The 24,359-nt window shown below is 41.6% G+C and overlaps 1 protein-coding gene across 11 annotated transcripts in view; it reads left to right on the plus strand.

Moving 5' to 3' along the window:
* ANKS1B (ankyrin repeat and sterile alpha motif domain containing 1B) overlaps positions 1 to 24,359 on the plus strand; it is a 717,443-nt gene that overhangs the window by 619,290 nt on the left and 73,794 nt on the right. For 6 of the 11 annotated variants that reach the window (XM_034987767.1, XM_034987769.1, XM_034987768.1 and 3 more), the window contains exons 4-5: positions 14,701 to 14,808; positions 16,880 to 17,059. In XM_034987767.1, the coding sequence (XP_034843658.1) occupies positions 14,701 to 14,808; positions 16,880 to 17,059 (288 nt within the window). The remainder of the gene's footprint in view (positions 1 to 14,700; positions 14,809 to 16,879; positions 17,060 to 24,359) is intronic. The other 5 variants (XM_034987766.1, XM_034987773.1, XM_034987774.1 and 2 more) reach the window with 1 other exon arrangement.

Below are 24,359 nucleotides of genomic sequence, written 5' to 3' on the forward strand. Positions count from 1 at the left end.
ACTCACTGGCGAGGGCCATCCCTCGCCTTACAGTCAGGGAGGACAGGACCGGCACCGTCAGAAGCCAATGACTCCATCGTTTTAATGACCCTACTCTCCAGCTTTGTCAATCATGGCGACCCAGAGAAAATTGAAAGGAGTTCACCACCCCACAAAGGATTATTTTTTACAGTAAGCCTCCATTAACTAGAGCCTTTAGACAGCTGATGTTGTCAGCCCTTGCTTTCAGTGCAAAGAAACAATGACAAACAATGGCTCCTAAGTACTTATTAAAAAGAGCAAAACCTTCTGGGGTGTTGCTGCGGCCAGTGTGCATTTCTTGTCATCCATCTTCTGTGGCAGCACTGTGGCCCAGTGACAAGTGGTCTTCACAGAATATGACTCAGACATCATGCAGTATTCCAAATATCCAGAAAAAATTGAAGGACAGTCAGCAAACCACACTTAGGCAAGGGAGGAAAAAAATGTGTTTGTGTATGTATTAGGCATATATAGATTCTATATATATATTATGCCTAATATATATTATATTCAATATTTAGAATTATTCCTAAATATTTTTATATACTATATATATTAGGTGTATATAGTACATGCATATACTATATACACACACACATAATATATTTAAGAAGAGTATGTATTGTATATTATATAAAACTTGGAATTCCAAGTATTATATAACGAATATAAAGCATAGTATCTGTGTGTGTGTGTGTGTATATTTAAGAATTCCAATTCCAACTTAATCATAAGTTACACTAATTTAAAAAATTAAATTAAGTGAAAATTTTGTATATTCTATGTGTGTATCATTATACTAAGGTTACTTAACACACCATCTCATTATGTAAAGGTAATTGAGGTTTTATCATGTAAATATGCAACATTGAACCACTAATGCAGCCCTTGAAAATTACCTTAATTAAAAAAAAAAATGTTTTCGTTATCTGGGAATCATTATTGGCTGAGGGAGGTTTCAGATTGCCCTCAAATTTCCCACTACCTTTTCCTGACCAGGGCTTCCTCTTCTGGCATTAAGGGTTTGGGAACAATGGTGAGAGTGAAAGGAATGGAAGAAAAAGTGATAGAATCATTCCTGTGGTAGTTATATTAATGAATAAACTTGAAAAGACTTAGCTAAACTGCAGGGCTCATACATATATAATAAATAAAATACCAGTCATGCCCTCAACCTTACAGTTAAATGAGTATCTGGGAAAAGATCAACAACTTGTGGGCCAAGCACCGTGCTAGGTACTTCTATTAAAATGGCCTCACTTGGGCCTTATGGCAACACTGAAAGTGAATATAAGGAGCATGAATTTCGGAAGTCAGAACTGGACTGAGATCCTGGCTTTGTCACCTACTTTGGCAAGTTCCTAAAATTCCTTAGTCTCAGTTTATTCATTTCTAAAATGAATAGTTATCAACCTTGTAAGACTGAAATGATAAGGTAAATCGGCTGATCTGCATTCTCCGTGTGTTCTCAGACCCTCAGTCTTGTGTTTTCTACCAAACCTCCTCTTGTATTCAACTGAGAACTCAGATATTTCTTTGCACTGTGAAAAAGTGATCTCCTTCCCCATCTTGAAACGTGCACAATTGACTTCTTTTGGAACCTTAGTGAAGAACATTACATTTGTCCCTGTCGAATTGAATCTTTCTGGTATCAGCGTGGCCTTTCAGCCTATTGAGGGAATTTTGAATTTTGCATTGGCCTATTACCGTATTAAATATCCTTCAAAGCTTTATGGCATTGAGAAATCTGATAAACATTCCTCTTATGTCTACTTTGATGCCATTAATAAAAATACTGAATAGAGCAGAATCTGGAGGCAGAGACCTGTAGCATCCAATCAGTGGTCCCCCCACAGACTGTGACAAAGTCATTCATCATGTCTCTTGGGTATAGACGTACAACCAGCTGTGAATCCAGTTAGTTTTTCTCTCATAGAGCCCACCATCTTATAGATAATGAAAGACTTCATCGAGTGCTTTATCGAAACCAAAGCCACTAGATCTGTGGCATTCTCCTGGTCTGTCACCCTCATCCTAATAACCCTGTCAAAAAGGGGAAATTAATATAGTGTGACAAAACCTTGTTTTTAATGAGACCACTGAAGTTTGGAAAGAAGAGCAGAGCAGCTGGATGGCACAGAGGTTGTTCCCAGAGGAAAGGCACCTGGCCAGTTGCTGAGAGCTTCTGGCTGTGGCGTTGCACGGATGAACGGACCAAGTCCAGGGAGAGGGCTCGGCCCTTCTGCTTCAGAAACCAGACTTAATCAAACACCAAAGTTATCATTTATTGAGATTCATTTTATGCCAGGCACTGTGCTAAATGCTTTCCATGTATCTCATTTAATTCCTATATTAAGAGGTAACTACTACTTTTAACATTATTTTGATGAGTTAGGTGAAGCTGAAGATGTTCAACAGTTGACCCAAAGTTATAGATAGTAAGTGCCGAAATCAAGGCTCACACGTGTGTCACTTTGACACCAAGCTCCGCCCTTAATCGCTGTGCCCTCTTGAGCAGATCCTTGTGCCTCGGTGGTGGTGATTTAATTGACGAGAGAACAGCGTATGGACAAGGTTTCTGATCTATTCACCTATGGTGGGAAGAAGTCTCTCATTGTGGTCGGAGGCTCCCCACCACCCACCTTCAACACTTCCTTTCCTGGTATCTGGGCATTGAGAAACCTGATGACGTGATTGTGCTTCCCAGTGCCCGTGGTATTGGAGGAAAGGGAGCTCTTTACCAGGCCTGATGGAACAGCCTCCACCCAGTGGCAGAGAATACCTCTTCTGTAATCAAGGAGCTTCCGTCTCCAGATTCAAGCCCCCTCTCCCAACAGTGCTGCCAAGGCCGGGCTTTCTGGGTATCTTTTATCCATTGTTTCACTGTTTGGATCTGCCCTCCACGCTTGCTTCCGTGCCCACCCTACTCTGACACACACCTTCTTTGTTTAGCCGGGTGTCAGTATCAAAGATGAAACGATAGTCAGATTGCCAGTGTATTCCATTGGCTCTTCCCGGGCCAGAAAGCCATTCTGTCTCCATGCACGCTGTGGATGTGATTAATTTAGTGCTTAGAATGCAGCCCTGTTCCCGAGTGCTTGAGGGAATCTCATTATCACCACCTGTTAGCCCTACAGAATCTATTGGGGCTCCTAGTGATCACTACCTTCTCTTCAGACATGCACAAACTATTGCAGGAGCCATTTAGAAAGCATAAGCATTCACCCCAAAAATTCTTACCCTGTCTGACTAGGAGAATTAAGACAGTTAAAAGATACATATGGTAAGTTGTAAGTCCTAGTGCACTATACACCTGTAACAAAGAGTATCCTATTCGCCCAGTAGCCTAGAGGTAAACAGCATGAGCACCCAGAGCAAAGCTGCCCTCTTGGTCACATTTCCTTTGAAATACACTGGACACCCTGCAGTTTATCGGTTGCCCACACTTCAGCTGGTTACTGGTACCTTCCAGGAGGACAGTGGTTTCTGTCTGACACAATCTGAATTACAGCCTTCAGGAATGGCCTGATTTATATACTATGCCTACTGATACTGAGTGCCTTCTCCCAGAGTTTTTCAGTTTTTTTTAAGATTTAAAAAATTTTTTTACTTATTTGAGAGAGAGTGAGCACGGGCAAGGGGGAGCAGCAGAGGGAGAGGTAGAAGCAGGCTCCGCGCTGAGCAGGGAGCCCGACTCAGGGCTTGATCCCAGAATCCTGGGATCATGACCTGAGCCAAAGGCAGACGCTTAACCAACCGAGCCACCCAGGCGTCCCACGTTTTTCTTTTTTTTTTTTTTAACAGCTTTATTGCAATATAATTACAGATCATAAAAGTCACCCATTTTAAGTATACAGTGAGATTTAGTAAATTTGTACAATTGTCCAACCATCAATGCAATCCAGTTTTAGCATACCTTCATCACCCTAGAAGTTTCCTTCATGGCCACTGCAGTCATCCCCACTCCCGTTCCTATCCTAGGCAACCACTGATCTGCTTTCTCTAGAAATATTATATAAATGGAGTCATACCACATGTATGGCCTCTCGCACCTAGCATACTGTCTTTGAGGTTCACCCATGCTGTGGCATTATCTTTCGTCTTTTCCTTTATGTTATTGAGTAGTATTCCACTGCATGAATATATAGATTTTACTTATCTGTTTGCCAGTTGGTGGGACATTTGGATTGTTTCCAGTTTTTAACTATGATGAATAATGCTGTTTAAAAATTCATTTACAAATCTTTGTGTGTACATGTGTTTTCCTTTCGCTTGGGTTGCTACCTAGGAGTGGACTTACTGGGTCCTATGGTAAGAAACTGGGTCATAATGTGAGATACTGGTAGTTGTCCAAAAAGTAGATGTGCCACTTTACATCTCTGCTAGCAAGATGGGGGTTCCAGTTTCTCCACATCCTCACCATCACTTGGTGTTGTCAGTTTTTTGTTGTTGTTGTTGTTTTTAATTTTAGCCATTCTAGTGGGTATACAGTGATTCCCAGTTTTATTGCTATGGGATTCTCCAGGAGATGAGGAAGCAGATGGAGGTGAGGGTAACAATGGAAGTAAGGGATTATTAAAAATCTGTCCCTCAGTATCATCCTGCGTTCTCATGTTGAGCCTGTCCTCGGGACCCACAACATCTACTTTCCCTAGAAATACTTTATTAAACCCCTAACATTCTTTTTTCCTCCACACATGGGCTGAAATAAGGTGAACACCTGATTCTAAAGTACAGTAGTAGCAAGCCAGGCTAAGTAAAATCCATGGATGCACTTTTTAAACCTTCATTTTAGTTAGTTTTAGGTAGATTTTTTTACCTCCTCCCACACCAAATTCTTTTATCAGAACTACTGACAAGAAACAGAATTGACTGGCTTGAATTCATTGCATCTTTCACTATTCTACCCACTGATGGAGGGTGTTATGTCATTAAAGTAGCTACACAGCAGTTCGAAGGAGGCAGCAAAAGAGCAGAAAAGAAGACCATTTATAATCCAAAAAATGAATAACCTTCACTTACCTAGGATTGTCTCTTGAGGTGCAATTTGTCAAAACCTCTTTTTACAAATATGTATAGTCATGTATTTTACATATTTAGTTTAACGTATAATATGCAGGCATCTGTTAATAATGAATTTTGTTAAATATAATATCATTACAATACTGAGACCATGGGTCATACAATATTATAGATGATAAGTTTTACGATCTCAAAAATGGAACGAAAATCAGTTGAAAAATACCCTCAATAGCCATAAATTTCCCTCATAGTTAGCAAAATATAAGCCAGACTGTGGCCTCTCTACTTCTTAAGATGCAGAGCATTTTTATGTATTAATAATACTGCAAAGAGATTTGCAGTTTTCAAATGCTTTTAGCTCATGATCACATCTCCAAGAATAACTTCAGATGTGGGATATAGCACGTATTTCCCATTTTCTTTTGCAACGAATTTTTCCCTCAGTAATCCCAACGATTGGGTTATTGAGCAATGCAAACCAGATTTCTCCTATGAAAACCTAATTTGCAGCAAGCTGTACTTAAAAGTAACTTACAGGGAAATCAGTTAGGAACTGATTGGTTGGTTGGTTGGTTTGTTTTTTTAATCTTCTGGAGCAATGTTTATGTGAAAATATAATCAGAAAATTAGTACCTTCATCAAGAGGTAATTCAGAGAGCTTTACAAATAAACCTAAGATTCTCATTGATTACAAAAGAAGGCTTTCTACCTCCAGAACCCTTAAATGCTCAGAGGCAATTATGCCATTAACGTCTCTCTTTCCATGCAAAGATTATCTCATTTCCTCATAATTAGCATTTCCTGTTTATTGAGACAGACTGTATTCGGAAAACGTACGTTTCCCCCGCCCCCCCTTCACTCTCTCTGTCCTTTGCGCTCTCTGGGGCTCTATAACTTGGAACCTCTTTTCCTCCCCGTAGGTTGGCACAGTCGTATTTTGATGACATCTATTATACAAACTGCTATGTGCTGATTATTTAGTAGCAGTTGCTATGAAAAGTATTAGCAGAAGGACAAGAAAATCTGGAAAATCTAGTCAGAGGGATTTTTTTTTTTTTTAATGAAGTGTTAGAGGTAAAGCGAAGGAGTTCCAGATGATAGGAAGTAAGTCAGATTTCCATCACTCGTGGCAAGACTGTGTAAAGGAATTAGGTGCTAAAGCTCAGAAAGAATAGAAAATGAGAGTAGAAAGGAAAAAGCAATAGGACACGGATATTCTCTTCTTTTCCTCTTTGTCTTTCAGAGAGGGCTCCCCTACTTCATTGTCTATGGCAAAAGGGATCAGATTTGAGATTTTAGGGACACCCCGCTAAGAGGTACTTGTGTGCTAGGTGCTCTGAGGGACTCCAGGATCCAGTGATGCCGTATCTGACTTTGAACGGTTAAGACACAGACATGTAAAAAGGGCTAGCAGCACAAGCCAGGATATACCCAGTGTCAGCAGCCCGCAAATACTAGAGCAAATCAGAGAGAGAGGTTGCAGTAATCCAAGGGGAGCAAGGAAAGCTTCAGGTGGATCTTGACTTCATCCTTGCAAGATTCTAATGAAAAGGAGAGCATGATATTCATAACCGTATTCATAGAATATGCGGAAGTGTTATATTTAAGCTAAAGAAATGTACATGGCACAGCTGGGGACCTGGAGGAGATGTGGCTGGAGTTAAAGAAATTTTAGATTAACAAGAGAGAGGGCTGGGGAAGTGAAAGGTATGGTTCTTGATCTAAAATCTACCAAGATATATCTATAATAACACACTTAAATAACAAAGATAATACTAAAAATTCTGCTGATAGGTTTATTCAAGAATAGGGTAAAAAAAAAGTTTTAAGTTTCTGTTATACTTAAAGGAGAAATCATGCCTTGGGTCAATGGTTTATGATTTCTGAAACTTCCTAGTCATTCCCATTCAATCCACAGAAATCCCTTTTAGTCTTGGCATGCTGTATAGACACATATATTTAGATAGATGGATGCGTGATAGATATGTAGGTAGATGGGTGAAGGAAGGGATGGAAAGATGGATGGGTACATGGATACATACACATACAGATAACAGACAGGAAGATATACACACCCATTTTTAAAATATTTTTTCCATCTACCAGATTGAGAGCCCTAGAGGACTGAATATTTTTTCTTCTTTGTGGCTTACAAATTGTGTAACATGGTCGTTATATGTGAAAGACATCCAATAAATCCTTTTTGCATAAGATTATTGTCCCTTTAATCTCACTCAACTTTAATATCAACTCAAAGATGTTAAAGATCACCTAGCTGGAAGAAGAATCAGGGGAAGAACAAAATGTCATGATGTTCTGCTTCAGAGCTCCTTCTATCCACCATATTATAGCAGACATGGATTATCACAGCCCAAGAAACAGGTGAGAAAATGTCACAGTCAAAAATCAAATGCAAGTTCAAACGAGGATTTCTGGTATTGTGGGAGTTGAAATTGGATGACACACAGGCACTTTTGCCTCGATGCTTTCAGGTGGAAAGTGTTTAGAAATTTTTACCGGGGAAGGTGGGGGGGGTGGGAACTTTTCACATTTAATTGCAATTTTAGTTCTGCAGATGAGAACAAAGCAGGTAAACTTCCGCCTCAACTTCCATTCCGGGCACTGACGAACACCAGAATTCCTCGCAACACTTGCAGTTTTGTTAGGAGAGGCCACTCTGAAGCCAGATGCGCGCTCTGGTCTTGCTTAGTTGGAAAACATCTAGAAAAGGCAAAGGGGCATTATCTACCCTGTTAAAAGAGAAGGAGGGTTCCAAATGTAGCATAAAGCTGTTTCGCCCTAAATGCCATTTCAATAAAAAAATAATCCCCCTCTAAATAAAAAACTGGAAATAAAAAGGAGGCAGTCCTCTGGCGGTGCTAAGATGAGTCGCTCTTGTGCTCTGAGTTGCTGCATGTGTAATCCCCGGATCATGCAGCTACATGTGTTAGTTCATGTCTGTCAGTGAAATCTGAACTCCAAACTATAACAAACGCAAAATGTGACACCGAGGAACATTATGTGGATTTGTGATTTTCCCTGGAGGACTTGGTCCAGCCGGCAATAAATGGATTGAGATTTCGTGCGGAACGTGGAGACAGACCGTCGCTACGTGACTTTTCTTCGTGACTCATGCGCATTGTCGCCGTTTTCTTCGGTGTTTTTTATATTGTGTCTATGCAAACATGGCAATGAAAATGGAAATGGTAGGATGATAGTTTTGTTTTGTTTTTTTTTTAGTACATGGAATGTTTGCTATCCAGAAAAGAAGCACAATCTAAATTTCCAACAAGGAGAATGGTTAATAAATTATACCATGCTTCTCTAAAGCAATAACCTGGTAATATGGAGTTACTTAAAATGTCTACTGACAGTTGGATATGTAGGAAAGTTTTTTAGCATTAATATTGAGTGAAAAAATGAAGGTGAAAATGGTACTTATGTTATGGCCATAAAATATAATCATGGGGACAAAATGAAAAGGAAGTATATCTATATGTTCATAGCCTATGGAGAACTTGTTCCCTTATTCAGTTTTCTGTATTTTCTGTCTTTACAGTGGGAAAGCAGTATTTTAATTATAATCAGAACATTGTTTAATTTTTTTATGAGACTTTTTAAAAAATTTATTATTGTTATGTTAATCCCCATACATTACATCATTAGTTTTTGATGTAGTGTTCCATGATTCATTGTTTGTGCATAACACCCAGTGCTCCATGCAGAACGCGCCCTCTTTAATACCCATCACCAGGCTAACCCATCCTCCCACCCCCCTCCCCTCTAGAACCCTCAGTTTGTTTTTCAGAGTCCATCGTCTCTCATGGTTCGTCTCCCCCTCCGATTTCCCCCCCTTGATTCCTCCCCTCCTGCTATCTTCTTCTTTTTTTTTTTTTCTTAACATATATTGCATTATTTGTTTCAGAGGTACAGATGTGTGATTCAACAGTCTTGCACAATTCACAGCGCTCACCATAGCACGTACCCTCCCCAGTGTCTATCACCCAGCCGCCCCATCCCTCCCACACCAGCCCCAGAACATTGTTTAATTTTTAAAAGCAGAGAAAGAAAAAACATGTTTCACTTACATCACGTTAAATTCACATCCAATTTATGTCGTATTAAATTTAAAAAGAAGGAAAGAGAAGTGTCAGTGTGCTGACTCTCACAGGCGCCGTGACATAGATTCTGATGTGAGCCTGTTCGGTGTGAGGGTAAAGGCATGCTGTTGCCTAGCAGGATTCCTACAGCTAGACCCAGAAACGTAAAAGACGTGACATTACGCCTTGTCACTGCGCACGGTTACTCTGTTGCCGGGATTCGCCACGGGGTTTCTGAAGATGTCCCGTGTAACTGATGATACCGGAGAAAGCTCCTAGAGGCGGCTTCTGCTCTGATGAATGGGTGCCAATATGAGGCAGGTCCGTGTTGGTGCAACAATACTCCTTGCCTTCGGCCCGCATTTCTCATGATAGTTGTAATAAAAACCATTAAGAAAACATGCAGTCACTTTTATTCCTTATCTGTTAGAGTTCAGCAGCTGGAACCACATTCTTATGCTCGTGTGTATGATAATTTTTTCTTAGTTAATGGTTTGACTGTGTAGTTACTCATGTCCGGTTTCTCTGAGTTTCCTCTGTGTATTGCCAAATAATCCATGGCAGAAACTCAATATTGGTTTTTGAATTGAACTGAATTGGCTCAATACCTTAGAATAACTAAATCCCCACTATATTACCAGTACTTTACCCCATTGTCCCCAATGGGTTCCTTTGACAAGCAGTTCACTTACACCCGAGCAGTAATGAAAACCATACAGAAATCTTCTCTACCACAGTAATCATTGCTCTGGCTTTTTGAAAACCAAAGGTTGGCAAACTGACTGGTCATCAGTTATGGTGCCTGGGGTGATAGGATTCCATTACTACCCTGTCTGCTTACAACGATGATCGGATATTAAGTTGTTCTCATGCAAGGCAGACCCAATTGCCTTGGGACTTGACTTTTCCATAATGACTATCTTTGGAATAGTCTCTCTGTTATTGTCTTGCCAATCAGATCTCTTATTGTCAACTTGGGAGATTTGTAGTCAAATGTCACCCTCCCTAGCACTCTAATCCTAGCCAACTTGGATCGAATCTTGGGTTGATGAAGACTTCCTGTCCTTTGTCTGTGTCTGCATTTCACAAGGAATTCTGTAAGGTACCCACCTGAGCTCTTTTGGCCTGGAGCTTTAACATTTCTATGAGCCTAGTCCAGAACTGAAGCTATATTATTTTAATGGTTTCAGATGATCAAAACACAATATTAAATGCTTTCAACATGATAATTCAAAATAAAAAAAAAAAAGGCACCATTTTAAGAAGCCTCATAACATGGGACCAATAGCGTAGCTAAGGCCAAATGGTGTAGAGGCTGATGGCAAGAAGAGCGTGGTGAGTGGTAAAGAGCAGGTTAAGAGTCAGGGACACATCCCAGCCATCCTCCCGTTAGCTGTGTGATCTCAGTGTTTCTGTCTCAGGTTGTATCTCTAGACTAAGAATGATAATATTATTGGAAGGAGTAAATGAGATATTTGCACATATGTAATGCACTTGGCACAGTTTCTAGCACAACTAGAACATAGCAAATGTTCAGTAAATGGTAATCATCGCTATCTTCAGTAATATGGGATCATTTCTAATAAATAAGGAGTTACTCAGATGTTTTTGACATGAATCATCACTGTGTTAATTTGTTCATTCTGTGAATCTGTCTGTTTACCGGATGTAGTTTTGAATGTAGGTGAGGTCTGGAGCCGAAGGCCAAGAAAGAATTCATGAGATGTCTTTGGTGCAAAAAGGTGGTTTTATTAAAGCACAGAGCATGGGGACAGGACCCATGGGCAGGAAAAACTGCCCTGGGGTCATGAAGAGCGGCCCCCTAGATACTTTCAAGTTGGGAGGGGGTTAGGGATGGTGTAAGCCTCCCAGGTATTTTGGAAACAAGGTTTCCAGGATCCTGAGGGGGCTAGCGATTGTTGGGAAAGGTCATTTATTATTGTTTAGCAAACCCTCAGTCATGAGACCCTTCAGATGTCTATCGGTGGGTCATATGCTTGGAGGATGATTGCCAAGACGTATCTGGGGGGTAGAGATAAAGGAAGTTTCCAAAGGAATATGTTAGACTTATAGGATCCTGGGGGTGGGCTAAGATTGCCTTTTGCCCTTAGCAAAGTATTAACATCGAGGCAGCTGAGTCCCTAGAGGAAGGTCACTCTGCCTGTTCCGAGGACTTGTCAGTGGGCTGTAGGTAGTAAGGAAATGTAATAATTTTTCTTTTTGTTTTCATACCCTCTTCCAGGTAGTTCTGTGAAAGAGGAAGCAGTGGAGCTGCAGTATAGAGGAGTGCCTCAGCTTACCTCCTAGTGGGGATTAAATAGTATGCATGGGAGAATAGCATACATTCTTTTAGATTAGGTCCTAGTATTAAACTAATAGCTAGAAACCAGACCCATTCCTACCAGTACGTGTCACTTCAGTGGGAGTTTTTCCAAGGTTAGCCAAATCTCTGCCTGCAAAACACCAGCGGACTTGTGTGACGTGATTAACTTTCTGAAAATCACCAAGTCCCTGTCTTTGTGGGTCAGGATTTCTGTGCATCCTTAGAGTCCAGCCCACCGTGCAGGTCGCATCTCCTCTGTGCCAGGCCCTGTGCTGGTTATTCTCACAGTTTCACTCTTCATCTTCCCAACAACGCTGGGATTCCCAAAAGCATTAACTTCCTCACTTTATAGGTGCGAAAACTGAGATCAGAAGAGTCAGGTCACGTGCCCCAAATGGAGTTGTTGGAGAGTAATTATTGGAGAAGCAGCAGTGGGGGGGTTACTCCAGCTCCTTCTTACCACAGTTATTTGTTATTTTGTGTCAGTTATTTGTCAGAGTAATTTTGAATGTCCTTATTAGTATAAAAACATCTCTTAGCAGGACCCAGGGGCCCAAGATAGCAGCGTGAGCATCAGGGCCAACTAGCTACTGGGAGTAAGACAGTGGGGATTTTACGTGAGGAATTTATATTTGATAGAAGCCTTTTGGCAAAGTAATTGAGAATACGAATAAAAGGGAACGAGAAAATGTAGTGTTTTTTAGACTTGCAAATACATTTGAAAAGGTTAATGTTGTGTTTTTCTGAAATGGAGGAATTCTTCGATCTTGAGGGTTTTTTTTTTTTTAAAAATAAACAATGCAAAAATATCAGGGCATCTCTCTGGATTGTCTAAACAGTGTGATGGGCACTGCAAGTCATCAGCACTGCGACCACACTTACTTTAGCATATTTATAAATCATCTGAGGAGTATATGGTGAAGTTCCAGATTTGTGAAAACCACTAAACTCCAGGTAGTGAAATACCAAGCCAGCTAATATAAATGCAGAAAGACAACACAGGGTTACGCAAGTAGGCCAAATTCTGGACAGCAGATGGGCTTCTACATGGACAACTGTAGGGCAAGGAATTTAGGGAGAAGTAATACAAACCATCCTTCCAAGATTAAAGGGCTTTGAACTTCAGCTATAACGAAGTCAGTGTATATTTTTGTCCCTAGTTATGCCTACTGCAGCTAAAAAGCCAGCCAGAAATCAGGAGTGCTTGGAAAGGGACATTTAAAGGGGGCCATTAAAAGCAAAAACTAGTATCTGGCTGAAATGTGAAGCCATGGATCGCTTATACCTGGAATGTTATGAGTCTTTTGTTCCACAAGCCTTAAGCAGCTCTGACAGGGCAGGAGAAGGTGCAGAGATGGACTCGGATGAACTGTGGGGAAGAGGAGCTGTTTTATGGAGGCCAACTGCAAAGATCAGGGGGAAGGTTCACAAAATCATAGGGATACGGTACATGTGGATGCTCACCTTGATTAACAGTTGCCATCCCCATCATCGGTAGACATGGGTCAGAGAGTAGATATGAAAGGAATAGAGCATACTGCTGGTTTAAAATCTGAATCAGTTTAGGCAGAAAGGCCAATAGGCTAACTGACAAAGAGGCACATAAAAATTCAAGGTAGCATGGAATGAATGCCAAAGAAATGCCTACCTCTCCCCTTTAAAACTCGAGAAGAGAGATTTTTTTTTTAGATCACTTACACTAGGGGTAGTATACTTTAGGAACTAGTAACCCAAATAGTCCCAGTTCTGTCCTAAAACTATAGATTGGCAGAGAAGAGGTAAATGCATTTCTTACGAATGGATTTATAATACCCTGTTTTAAAAAGTCAGTAATATTTGGAGATGTGCCCACACTTTGCAGTTTACCTTGGAATAAAACAAGTTTTGGAATCCGGCAAACCTGTTTCAAATCCCAAAGCCACCGTGTACTGGCCCTTAGATAGGTTACTTAACCACTCTGAACTTTAGTCTCCTCTTCTGGAAAGCAAGAAGAACCCCTTCCTGAGAAGGATTTTGGGATGGTGAAAGGGGTAGCATTTGTAAAGCTCCAGGAGGGGATGGGGACTGAGGCTGTCTGCAAGTCTTGGTTCCCTTTGTCAGCTCTTCCACAGTGTGCCCTTTGTAGCACCATCAGACTCTGGGGCGCCTCTGAGTCTTCCCCCAGGTGGGCAGTGCTTGATTCTCACCCTACTCTGCAACTTTCATCGACATTAACATTCATTGTGTCATATTCATTGAGCCCCTATTATTTCAAGCATTGCTTCAGGCATTTGGGAAATCATACTGATAAAGATAGACCAGGGCCCTGCTTGCAGGAAGTTTACCTGGGGGAGATGGGGTACACACACACACACACACACACACACACACACACTGAACCTCTAAACAAAGTCATTTCAGAGAATGTTAAAAAGAGGATCATAGGGTAGAGTGGGACAGGGGTTGAGGACATGGTTCTTTTAATGAGAGGAGGGAAAAGGCTTTTGTGAGGAGACAACACTTGAGCTCCAGAGAGATGAGAAGGTGTCATCTGAAAATCTTGAGATGAGAGTTCCAGGTAGTTGGACAAAAGGGATAGAGGTCCCAAGGTGAGAATGAGTACGGAATGTTCAAGGAGCCGAGAAAACCAGTGTGAGGCAGAGGGCAACCAGCCCTATTGGGCTTTGGAGCCAGGTCAGGACTCAGATTTTATTTTAAGAGCAATAGAGGGGTACCTGGCTGGCTCGGTCAGTTAAGCATCTGCCTTCAGCTCAGGTCATGATCCCGGGGTCCTGGGATCGAGTCTCCTGCATCAGGCTCCCTGCTCAGCGGGAAGCCTGCTTCTCCCTCTCCCTCTGTGAGCTCTCTCTCTCTCTCCCTTAAATAAATAAATAAAATCTTTTAAAAAAATAAGAGCAATAGAAAGCTATTGGAGAGTTTTCCGCTGGTAAGGGAAAAGACTCGACTTACCCTTTAGAAAGCGCTGTGGTTGCTGAGCGGAGACCTGGACTCTAGGGCAGCTCGAGCGAAAGGAGCGGTGTCCCTGCTCTCGTTTCCTGCCCCCAGGCCACTGCCACCCTGGCCTCTGCCCATGCCGTTCCCATCATTCCAGACTCGAGGGCCCACTCTGACTTCACACCGCACCTCTCAGGGGGCAGAGGTAACAGCGCACAGCCCTTCACTCTTTCCTCTTTTAAGACATGTAAAATATTTTTTCTCAAATGAAATATTTAACCCAAATATATGTCGTTTCAGGTTTTAAAAATCAATTTGATTGGCCACAGGAAACGTATTTTGGCATCTCTGGGAGACAGGCTGCACGACGATCCACCCCAGAAGCCCCCTCGGTCCATCACCCTCAGGGTAAGTGCCCAGCTTGTTCATTTTGTTCTCCACTCTTATCCTCAAAAATTATCTTGTGTAATAAAATAAAATGACCGAAGCAACGGATCGGGAAGTTCAGGCTGTTTTCCATGTAGCTTACCTTATTTGTATAAAAAACAATCTCACTTTTGATTGTATTTTGTAAGATGAGATTTCTTTTTTCTCAATTGGTTAAATATCTATTTTTGAGATTTTTAGATGTACGTCTGACAAACCACCACCTTTAAAGAACCGCTCCCTCTCCTCCCTTCCCACACTCCCATCTGCACCAAGTGAGAGGAAATGAGTTTTCTGTCAAACTCCTCAAACCCACAGAAAAGAAATCAATCGAGGAAGGAAGGATCAATTTAAAGTTCATCTTAGGGTCTCCTGGTTTTCAGGCAGTGCAAGCTTGTCAGCTTTAGCCACTTCAAAAATTAAGAATAAAGAATCTAGAGAACTTTAAGAAACTATTTCAGCTACGTTTCAGGATTATGGGGCAGAAAAACTAGAGAGAGAAACCACAGAAGGGAGAGAAAACTGAAGTGGAAGGAGAAGGAAGGCAGGAAGGGAAGAGGAGAGAGAACAAGAAAACGAGAGCTGATCGCCAGCAAGATAGCTGAGGGAAGGGGCCGCCAGTAGGCATGGGTGTTCTGTGAGGCCTATTGGAACTTTTCAAAAACTCTGGATCTCCAGAGTGGCCGCTTGGAGAGTTCCAGCTCTGTTCTCTTCAGTTAGTCCTGCACTTGCTTCTCATCCTTTTTCTGCACGTGTCAGCAAAGGTGGGGATAGCAAACAGTGCACAGGGGCCCGGCACTTAGGCGGAAGCCCCAGCCATGAAATGCCGTAGAAAGCCTCATCAGTGAGCTCTAGCAAACAGCCTCCCGGCTTTACCGCCAGCACAGCGGAGGGCCGGGCAGAGAGGGGCTGTTAAGATTTTGAGTCTGATTCCGTTTTTAAAGGAGAAGAAGATGCACAAGGATGTCAGGGAATGCAGGGGATGTGGCTGGAGGAGGGAACCAGGAGGGACATACTGGGCGAATTGGGACACACTGGGACATTTGGAGACTAGTTGGGGGTTTTGGGAGCAATGCAAGTAGAAATAGGACCTACTTATCTTTCTAGTAAGGGAAGCCTCAAATAAGTCAGGAGGGAAATAAGGCTAGAAAGGGATATGTCTCACCTTCATTTCGCTGCACGAAAGGAAGGAAAGATGTCAGTGCCATCAGCGCAAACATCCTAAAATGCCTCTTTAAACAAGCAACTCCTCCTACTTATGCTGCTCGCTTTCCTTCCCCTCCTGAACCTCTCCCTCTGTTTCCCTGGAAGAGATTTAGGAGAACAACAAACAGATCAAAGACAGAGGTTTCCCCAGAAAGAGTGCAGCATCTTAATCTGTCAAAGGAGGCCCAGAACATCTGGGGGAGAAGTGGCCTGGAGACCCAGCACAATCCAACCCTCCTCTGACTTGCAGACACTGGAGCCCAGCCTTCTGCCGCCCCTTGTCTTCCTTCCGACCAGTTTCCCTCAGCTTGAGTCATCTTTGCTGTTGACACGCATCCTCTGTCATTATATGCATTGCTCTGCAGTCCGCGTGTGACATGCTGTGTCTCCATGCTGTGTCCTCTTCCCTGCCCCATTGCCACATCACCTTTTGATGGCGAATCAAGACCCATTAGGTCCCACCGGGGCTCTCTGTTCATGTGTCTATCACAGTGAGGACACTCCGTCCACATGAAAACGTACTTCCTTCCTGCGTCCACGCACGGTGGTAACATCAGGGGTGCCCGACCTATGTCTGTCTCGCTCCTGAACTCCTCCGTAGCACTGGGTGCGAGAAAACAGAGCCTGATTGAGTATCCTTGAAGCTTTTGACCTGAAATACTTAGGGGGACAAGTGTTGCCTAGATCACGCCATCAATAAAATGGCGGGACGTCATCCATTCCTTGGCAGTTGATTCAGAAATGACTCCCCCACCCCCGCAATTTGTCTTGTCAGTATTTCACAATTGTGAAAGCAAAGGTTAGCCACAAGAACATGGTATTTATTTCATGATGTATTTCCATTCAGGATCCCAGTGGTAATCACACTCCTCCTCAGTTGTCTCCATCACTTAGCCAAAGCACTTACACCACTGGTGGCTCCCTAGACGTTCCTCACATTATCATGCAGGGCGATGCAAGGAGGAGAAGAAATGAAAACTACTTTGATGATATTCCCCGATCAAAACTGGAGAGGCAGATGGCCCAGGTAAGGTGTTAAAAGCCTCTGTGATGTTTTTGCCTTTCCCCCATATCAAGTAATGCGTTCCGATATTGAACACTAGCTCACAGTGAGCGGATGCCTGTTGTCCACCCAACTGGGATTTTACCATTTTATGCTCTGGCTTTCATTCCTTACTCAACTTGAACCAGACCGAAGCAGACCTTCCCGGGAATGGAATGTATACACAGATCCTTGTTATCCATTCTTACGGGAGAAATTGTCTGATCTCGTTGCACCCAGAAAGTCTTTGGGCCACAGGGAGTCATACCACGTACGAATCGACTCAAAATGAAAATGAAAAATAAAAGTCTGGGTTATAAAATGTAAATCGGTTAGATGACAGAGCAGAAGTCGGAGGGAAATATTAGTGCCTCGTGATGTTGTTAACTTCCTTCTGAGTTAACATACTTGTACAGAATTGCGTCGTCTCGTATTGTCACCTTGAGGAGTTGAAGGTAATGATGCTGCCTGACACAAAGAACTGAAAAAAGAAACCTTTCCTGTTCGGAGCTTTCCATGGTTTTGGTAGAGATGTCCTTGTCTAGCCTGCCCTCAGACTGCTGCTCAGAAACCTGAGTCAGCCATGAGCAAACAGCCGAGCTGTTCCTAACATCCATTCAGAGGGACAGCTAGCTCTAGAGTTTCTCTGAGAATTCAAGATTTGGATTTGTTCACAACGACTGGCAGAATCAACTCTTTCATCCTCCTCCTAGGTTCAGGCTGGTGTGTTAAGAGGCTTCTCTCTGCCTCCCACACCTAGGATGAGAATCTTAAGGTGAAAATTCAACTGTAATTGCTTTGCTTTGCTTGTTAAATATTTTTCTGACCTGTTTGGTGAGATTCTGTTTTGAAAAGCCTTTGGTAAACATTCTGTGCTGCCACTCATGAAAGAAAAATGTGAAGAGAATGTTCTGGAAACCATGGATATTCTGCCTGCAAATGCCCTGGAGAGAGAGGGTTTGGTATACTGCAACTCCTTTCAGCTCTCTCAGTATTGAATTGTTCTCTGGGTTCTTTGAGCAGGGAATGGCAATGTTAGGATTATGGACAATCTTATATTGAAGAGAGATGAAAATGTACGAGATACAAGAAATGAATAATTTTCCCTTTCTCTCTTGTTAAGTATTAGCTTTTAATCCTTATTTCTGTTTTCACTGATGTTCTTTTAAGGAACAGCTTTTTCCCCAAGCTGTTCAGGTATTTCCTGCTCCTTGTTAGTATTTGTGGATCACATATCTGGTTAAATTTCTCTAATGACAGCATTTCAGAGACATGGTTTGTTTTAACTTTGAGCCATGCCGTCTTTATGTGTGAGTACAAACTGGGTCTTTTCTGAACCTTTCCCTTCCCTGGGTAAAGGAGGATCCTTCGCTAAAGACCATTAGCTACTAGTGACTCTCCCAACTTCAAAAGCAGAATCACCTATCTGAGATCCTCATATAATCTATGAAATTTCTGCACGTAGTACAGTTTTTTCAAAGAGGAAATGAATTCCTCCTCTGCCTGCATGTGAACACTCACGGGTAACCTAGCAAGATTGCCTCCTTACCTTCTCTTCTTCATGAGATCCATAAGCTAGGGCCAGTATTGAATAGCCCAGATGTTTTTCCTGTCACTCCAGTCAGAAGGCATCCCTTTGAGGAATGGTCTCACCCTCGAGAAAGTTGAATGAACTTGTATCTGGCCAGGTGAGAAAGGTCCAGAAGCAGAAAGGGGCTGAGATAAGTGGGTGGATGGACGTGGTGAGCCACGGAGGGTCTGTGTGGACATGCTTCTTTTCCTCACGGGTATGCTTGCTGTGATCGAATGACTGGCGTGGACATAGGCCACCTTTGGCAGCCAGGAGCATATCAGACCTTTCTGAAATCCTGCCGCTCAATACAGCACTTTGGCTGCAGAGAAAATAGGAGATGGCACTGCAGGAATCTGATCAATAAGAAAAAAGGATTCTGGGATCACAACTCTTTCAGTTGTGTTAATTGCAGTTTTTTATTTGTTTCTCTTGAGAATGTTTCCTAGTCTAGAAATGCCAAAAATTGTGGAGAAATGAATTTGTACCTTTTAAAAATAGTTTCAAAACTTTAACCTGTCAAAATACCAAATACTCAGTGATTTTGTTGTTGAACGGTTTTATTTAAGTGCTTTTCTACCACTCAGCCACTCAACTGATGCTTTTTCTTATCCTTCCTTTTCTGGTCATTTGCTATATGGTTTTTTAAATCCATTTGCTTTTTTAACAACCTGTCATATCCACTCTAGACCACATTCTTCCCTGAGGTTATGTGCTTAGCCAATAAAATTGAGTCTTCCTAAAGACTTGAACTAGAAATTAAAATTTCAGTAAGCAAGCAGCTAGTTATACCTCTCTCTAACCAGGAGCTCGGTCCCTGAAGTTCCTTCCCAGAGACTTTCTCCCAAGAGGCTTACGTAGCGTTGATACAAGGCTTTCCTAGCCCATCTGTTTCCCCCTAAATGATAGAAGTCCATTTTCAGGCTTTCTTACTTAAAGGAAAGGAAAATGCAATTAATAGAAAATCACCAGGCCAGATCCATGTTCTCAGAAACCCCTCTACTTCAAGTAGCAGAGTGATCTGGAATTCTAGTCATAGGCCAGAAACCTTAAGTTCTTGGTGGTGGCAGCAATTCAGAGGAGTGTTGCCTTCTTGAGGTCTGCTCAGTAGATGTTTGGAAGTGCTTTGCTTCACTTGGAAAACCAATGCTTGAAGTTAAATTGAGATGAATTCAGTGTCCCCTCCACTATTAAATTTGTTCATTGGCAAATGATTTTCGAAAGTAACACTAGGGTGATGTTTAATTACTTGTGTTCAACTTGAACGAATATGAAAAATACCTGTCTTGGAATGCAAAAGATTTTAACTATTGTGGCTGTTGCTTGCCTTTATTCTGATATAAGCAATATTCTGGCATCAAATCATCTTAAATAAATATGTGAGAGACAGAATTGAGTTCAGTACCAAGAACATTTTTTAACTCACTGAACGAAATGATATAATCACATCTAAACAATGGGTTTCCATCATGCTGAAAACATTGCTTTTCTAAAGTTCTAAATTGGACTCATTAGCTCAGAAGCTCTGCAATGCTCCCACATTGGCATACCTCTAATAAATGAATGTTGCACTCACATTTGTATAATAACAACTTAGAGCTTTTAAATTTTCCAAGTGCTTTCACATCTGTTATCTCATTTTAGTACAAACGAACTATCCCACACAACTACTCATGTGCATATTGCACAGAGCAGATGAGTTTCTCAGTCCAAGTTCTGTAGAGATGAAAAAGCAAGTGAAAATATGGAAAATAGAACAGAAGGGGGACAAATATTTCCAGTATTTAGGGCCAACTCACAATCTTTGGAAATTTTCTTGAGTGATATTTAGAAGTCAGAATACTCTTTTGGGTGCCTGTGTGGCTCAGTCGGTTAAGTGTCTGCCTTCGGCTCGGGTTGTGATCCCAGGGTCCTGGGATCAAGCCCCACATCGGGCTCCTTGCTCAGCGGGGAGCCTGCTTCTCCCTCTGCCTCTGCCATGCGCTCTCTCTCTTTGTTTCTCATGAATAAATAAATTAAATATTAAAAAAGAATACTCTTAAAATGAATAATAAAGGAAAGTAATGGAGCTAATAAAGACTAGAGACCACATTCTGCAAAGTTACAAAGAAAGGAAAAGGGTTTCCCAATATGAAACTTATCACCACTTATAGGCCTTCATTTACAAAAAATACTTATGGAAAAATATAACAATGCTTCTATTTTCACAAAATAAAAAGGGCTCCTAAGTAGTAAGAGAAATACATATCTTTGCACAAATTTTTGCTTGATATTAATGAAGAAAATCCATCATGTAGAAGTCCTTGTGTTTGGAAGGCTCTCATCTAAATAAAAAGGTCAGTATTGGGGGGCAGTTACCTTATCTGATGCACACAAACCTGAGAAATAGACATTATCCACATTTTGAAGACAAGGAGACTGCGAAACCACATGACTTGCTTGCTTGGGGTCACACAGACAGAAAGAAGTCAAATCAGAACTTGCCTGGGGGATCATGTAAGGCACTGCAAAGGCTTTGGGTGAATTGCTCCTCAGTCAGTAGAAAGTTGATTCAGTTGGAAGTCTAGTGTTTCTTGATCCAAGCAGTATTACTTAATAAGTACAAGCGACCAGTTACTTCTTTATTTGAAAGCATTTTACATATTATATGAGTTCTACAAATGTCCGTTCTTTTGATACCGTTAAAAGAAGAGAAATGGAAACAGGGCCAGATAGAAGCCCTGTTGTGACCAAATGCGTGCCTGGGAGTCCATGTGCTTTATCTTATCTAATCCTCACAATGGCATATCCTGTGCTCAAGCAAACCCAGGTGGGTGAGAGGTTTGCCACACGGCTGGCGTGTGGCAGAGCTGGGACTCACGCTCTGCCTACCTGACCATATCCTGGTTCCTCTATGGCTCTTGATACCCTGTGGTAGCTGTCTTAAATGATATAAATATTTTTACATGATATAAAACATGTTAATAACAGTTCAACAAATACAAATTTCCCCTATGCTAGGATAGATTACACTTACGTAGGCACAGCAAGCAGAATGAGAATAAAATCACTAGCAGTTTAGTGGAAACTTATTGAATCCGCTTTTTTATGTATCACCATAAAACCCTTTAATGCAAAAGTATAATGGTTATTTGTTGAGCCTTTTAGTGGAGACCCCTCTCTGCACATCTTGGCAGAGCTCTGCCCTTCACGCATGTTTGTGAAAGCTTTGCACGGAGGTATGGGGCTTACAGCGCATACAGAGACGTCCTTGGGTGTGTTTTCTGCAAACAGTGAGACACTGTTTCCTTAGCGGTCTCTTCAGTCGGAGTTCTCATTTGCTTTCTTTCTGGCTGTGCGACCGTACCAAGTCATGTGGTTTCTCTGAACTTCAACTTTCTTTCTTTCTTTTTTTTTTTTTAAGATTTTATTTATTTATTTGATAGAGAGACACAGTGAGAGAGGGAACACAAGCAGGGGGAGAGGGAGAGGGAGAAACAGGCTTCCCACGGAGCAGGGAGCCCGATGATGCGGGGCTCCATCCCAGGACCCTGGGATCATGACCTGAGCCGAAGGCAGACGCTTAACGGCTGAGCAACCCAGGCGCCCTTTCAGCTTTCTTTAAAATGTGGATAAAGCCTGCCTCTGGGATTTGTGTGTACCAGATAATTTATGTGAAAGCATATTCTAAACTGTAAGTCACTGTGTTATTAATATGTAGATGATAATGACTCTCAATTCAGGTATATCACCTGTCAGTCCCTAATTCGAAGGTCCCTGGTTCATCATAGGGCCAGTCAGTGCTAAAGATATTAGAAAGGTAAGTGCTCACTCAGATGGTTTAGCATTCTAAAAGACAGTCTTTTTGTTCCAGCATTATCCATGCTTAGAATATATATGGACAGTGGAATTGGAATTTTGCTCTTTATTATTTTAGTTGCATAAATGTGAAGGCTGCCGAGAAGCATCTCTCATGATGGAGAAGGGGGTCTGTGCGGTGATCACAAAGCCAGGAGAGGCAGAGGATAGTTGGAATAGTTCTCTACAAATTCAGGCTACAAAAGTATGTAGCACTCCTTAGTCCCCATCACCTGTTTAACCCATCACCTCACCCCCTCCCCTTGCAAGGAGCACCAGGTGATGGATGGAAGTGTCGAATCACTACATTGCACACCTGAAACTAAAATGTTAACTAACTGGAATTTAAATAAAAACTTTTTTTAAAGTATGTAGCAAAGAATATACTAATGGCATGTTATAGTATTTTAACATGGTGAGGTAAAACATTAAGTGAGAAAGAGCGATTATTTTTCCTTAAATGAAATTTAGAACTTGCTTGAAATACACAGTCCGCAAAATTAGCTACAGAGGCATGGCTATCCCAAGCCATGAGGCAAATGCTTGCCGTCTTTGGGAAAGAAGGAAGATGGTAATTTATTTTTTCACACTTTCCCCGGGGAAGTCTATTGTTTCTAGAAATTCTACCCACTTCTCTGGCATTATGGGAATTTACAGAATCAGCCTTCAGAAGATAGCATGACTATGCTCAAGAGACAGCATTTTACAAAGCGATTTCCCCCCCCCCCAAACTAACAAGTTTTCTTATTACTGTGTTAACATCAGATTTTTTTTTTAATGCTCCTAGGTTTATGGCTAGCTTTTAGTTTAGATTTTTATCACCTAACCACTACTCAGAAAGGCTCAGCCTGTCCATGACTTCAAAATTTTCTTCCATGAACATCTAAAGAGCAACTTCTAATACTTACGTACAGACAGATAACATATAACCAAAAAAAGAAGGTTAAGAATAAACTCAGAAAGCTCTTCCATCAGAAACTTCCAGTTTGACAGCTTGTCGGGTTGACAGGCTGACACGCCAGCTTCAGAGATAACTTGGGATGTTGATGGTATCTGTGCCCTGTGTCAAGCCAAGAACTCTGGACCACCAGCCATCGATTCCCAAAAGCATCACACCAAGCAGAAGTGGAAAACGTTGCTTTCATAATTGGAATTTAAATCTGATGTGTGTATACGTTGTTTATTAATGTGGACAGTTAATTGCCTCTTCTTAAAATATATACACTGGTCTCTCCCTGTGACAACTTTGGGGTGGGAAATTCCAATGTGATTAGTGTCTTTGGGAAACACTGAAGTGTCACTGTCTATCCTGTGCATCAGGTTTAAAAAAATCACTCAGAGGGATTTGTTTTTAGATTTTGATACTCATCTTACAAGTCTGGATTATTTCATTCTCTGTCAAGTCCATCAGCGAGGCAAATTAGACGACCAGGAGTTTGTCCTGACAGATGCCAGTCAGACCTAAACACCTCCATTCATTTTGCTAGAGAAGCTTTGATGTCTCCACCTTCCCTCAGTGTCCTGGTCCTTAACCAAAGTGAATGTTTCCCATTAAAAACAGACCATGGATTTTTTTTAAAAAATCAGTATAAAACATCCTATTTTCAACTGAATAAATAAGAAATCTGACAATATATAAAAACCCTATTTCGGTAGAATTGACCTCCTGATACTTAGTGGTGCCTTAGGCTTGCTGACAGTGAGCAGCTTATTCACATAGAGGCACACCGGGCTATTTTTCCACTTGTTAAATCTTTGGAATGTTTCTCATTATATTCAGTCCAGTTCTTGGGTCTGCAGGTCAGAGTTTTGGCTGTTATAATCTGACCTTGATAAATTTTCAAGGGTAGGAGAATTCTCTTATTCTCCCTCTCCCTC

Source organism: Mirounga leonina, unplaced genomic scaffold, assembly GCF_011800145.1.
Source record: "Mirounga leonina isolate KUSES-001 unplaced genomic scaffold, KU_Mleo_1.0 Mir_418, whole genome shotgun sequence".
Lineage (NCBI taxonomy): Eukaryota > Metazoa > Chordata > Mammalia > Carnivora > Phocidae > Mirounga > Mirounga leonina.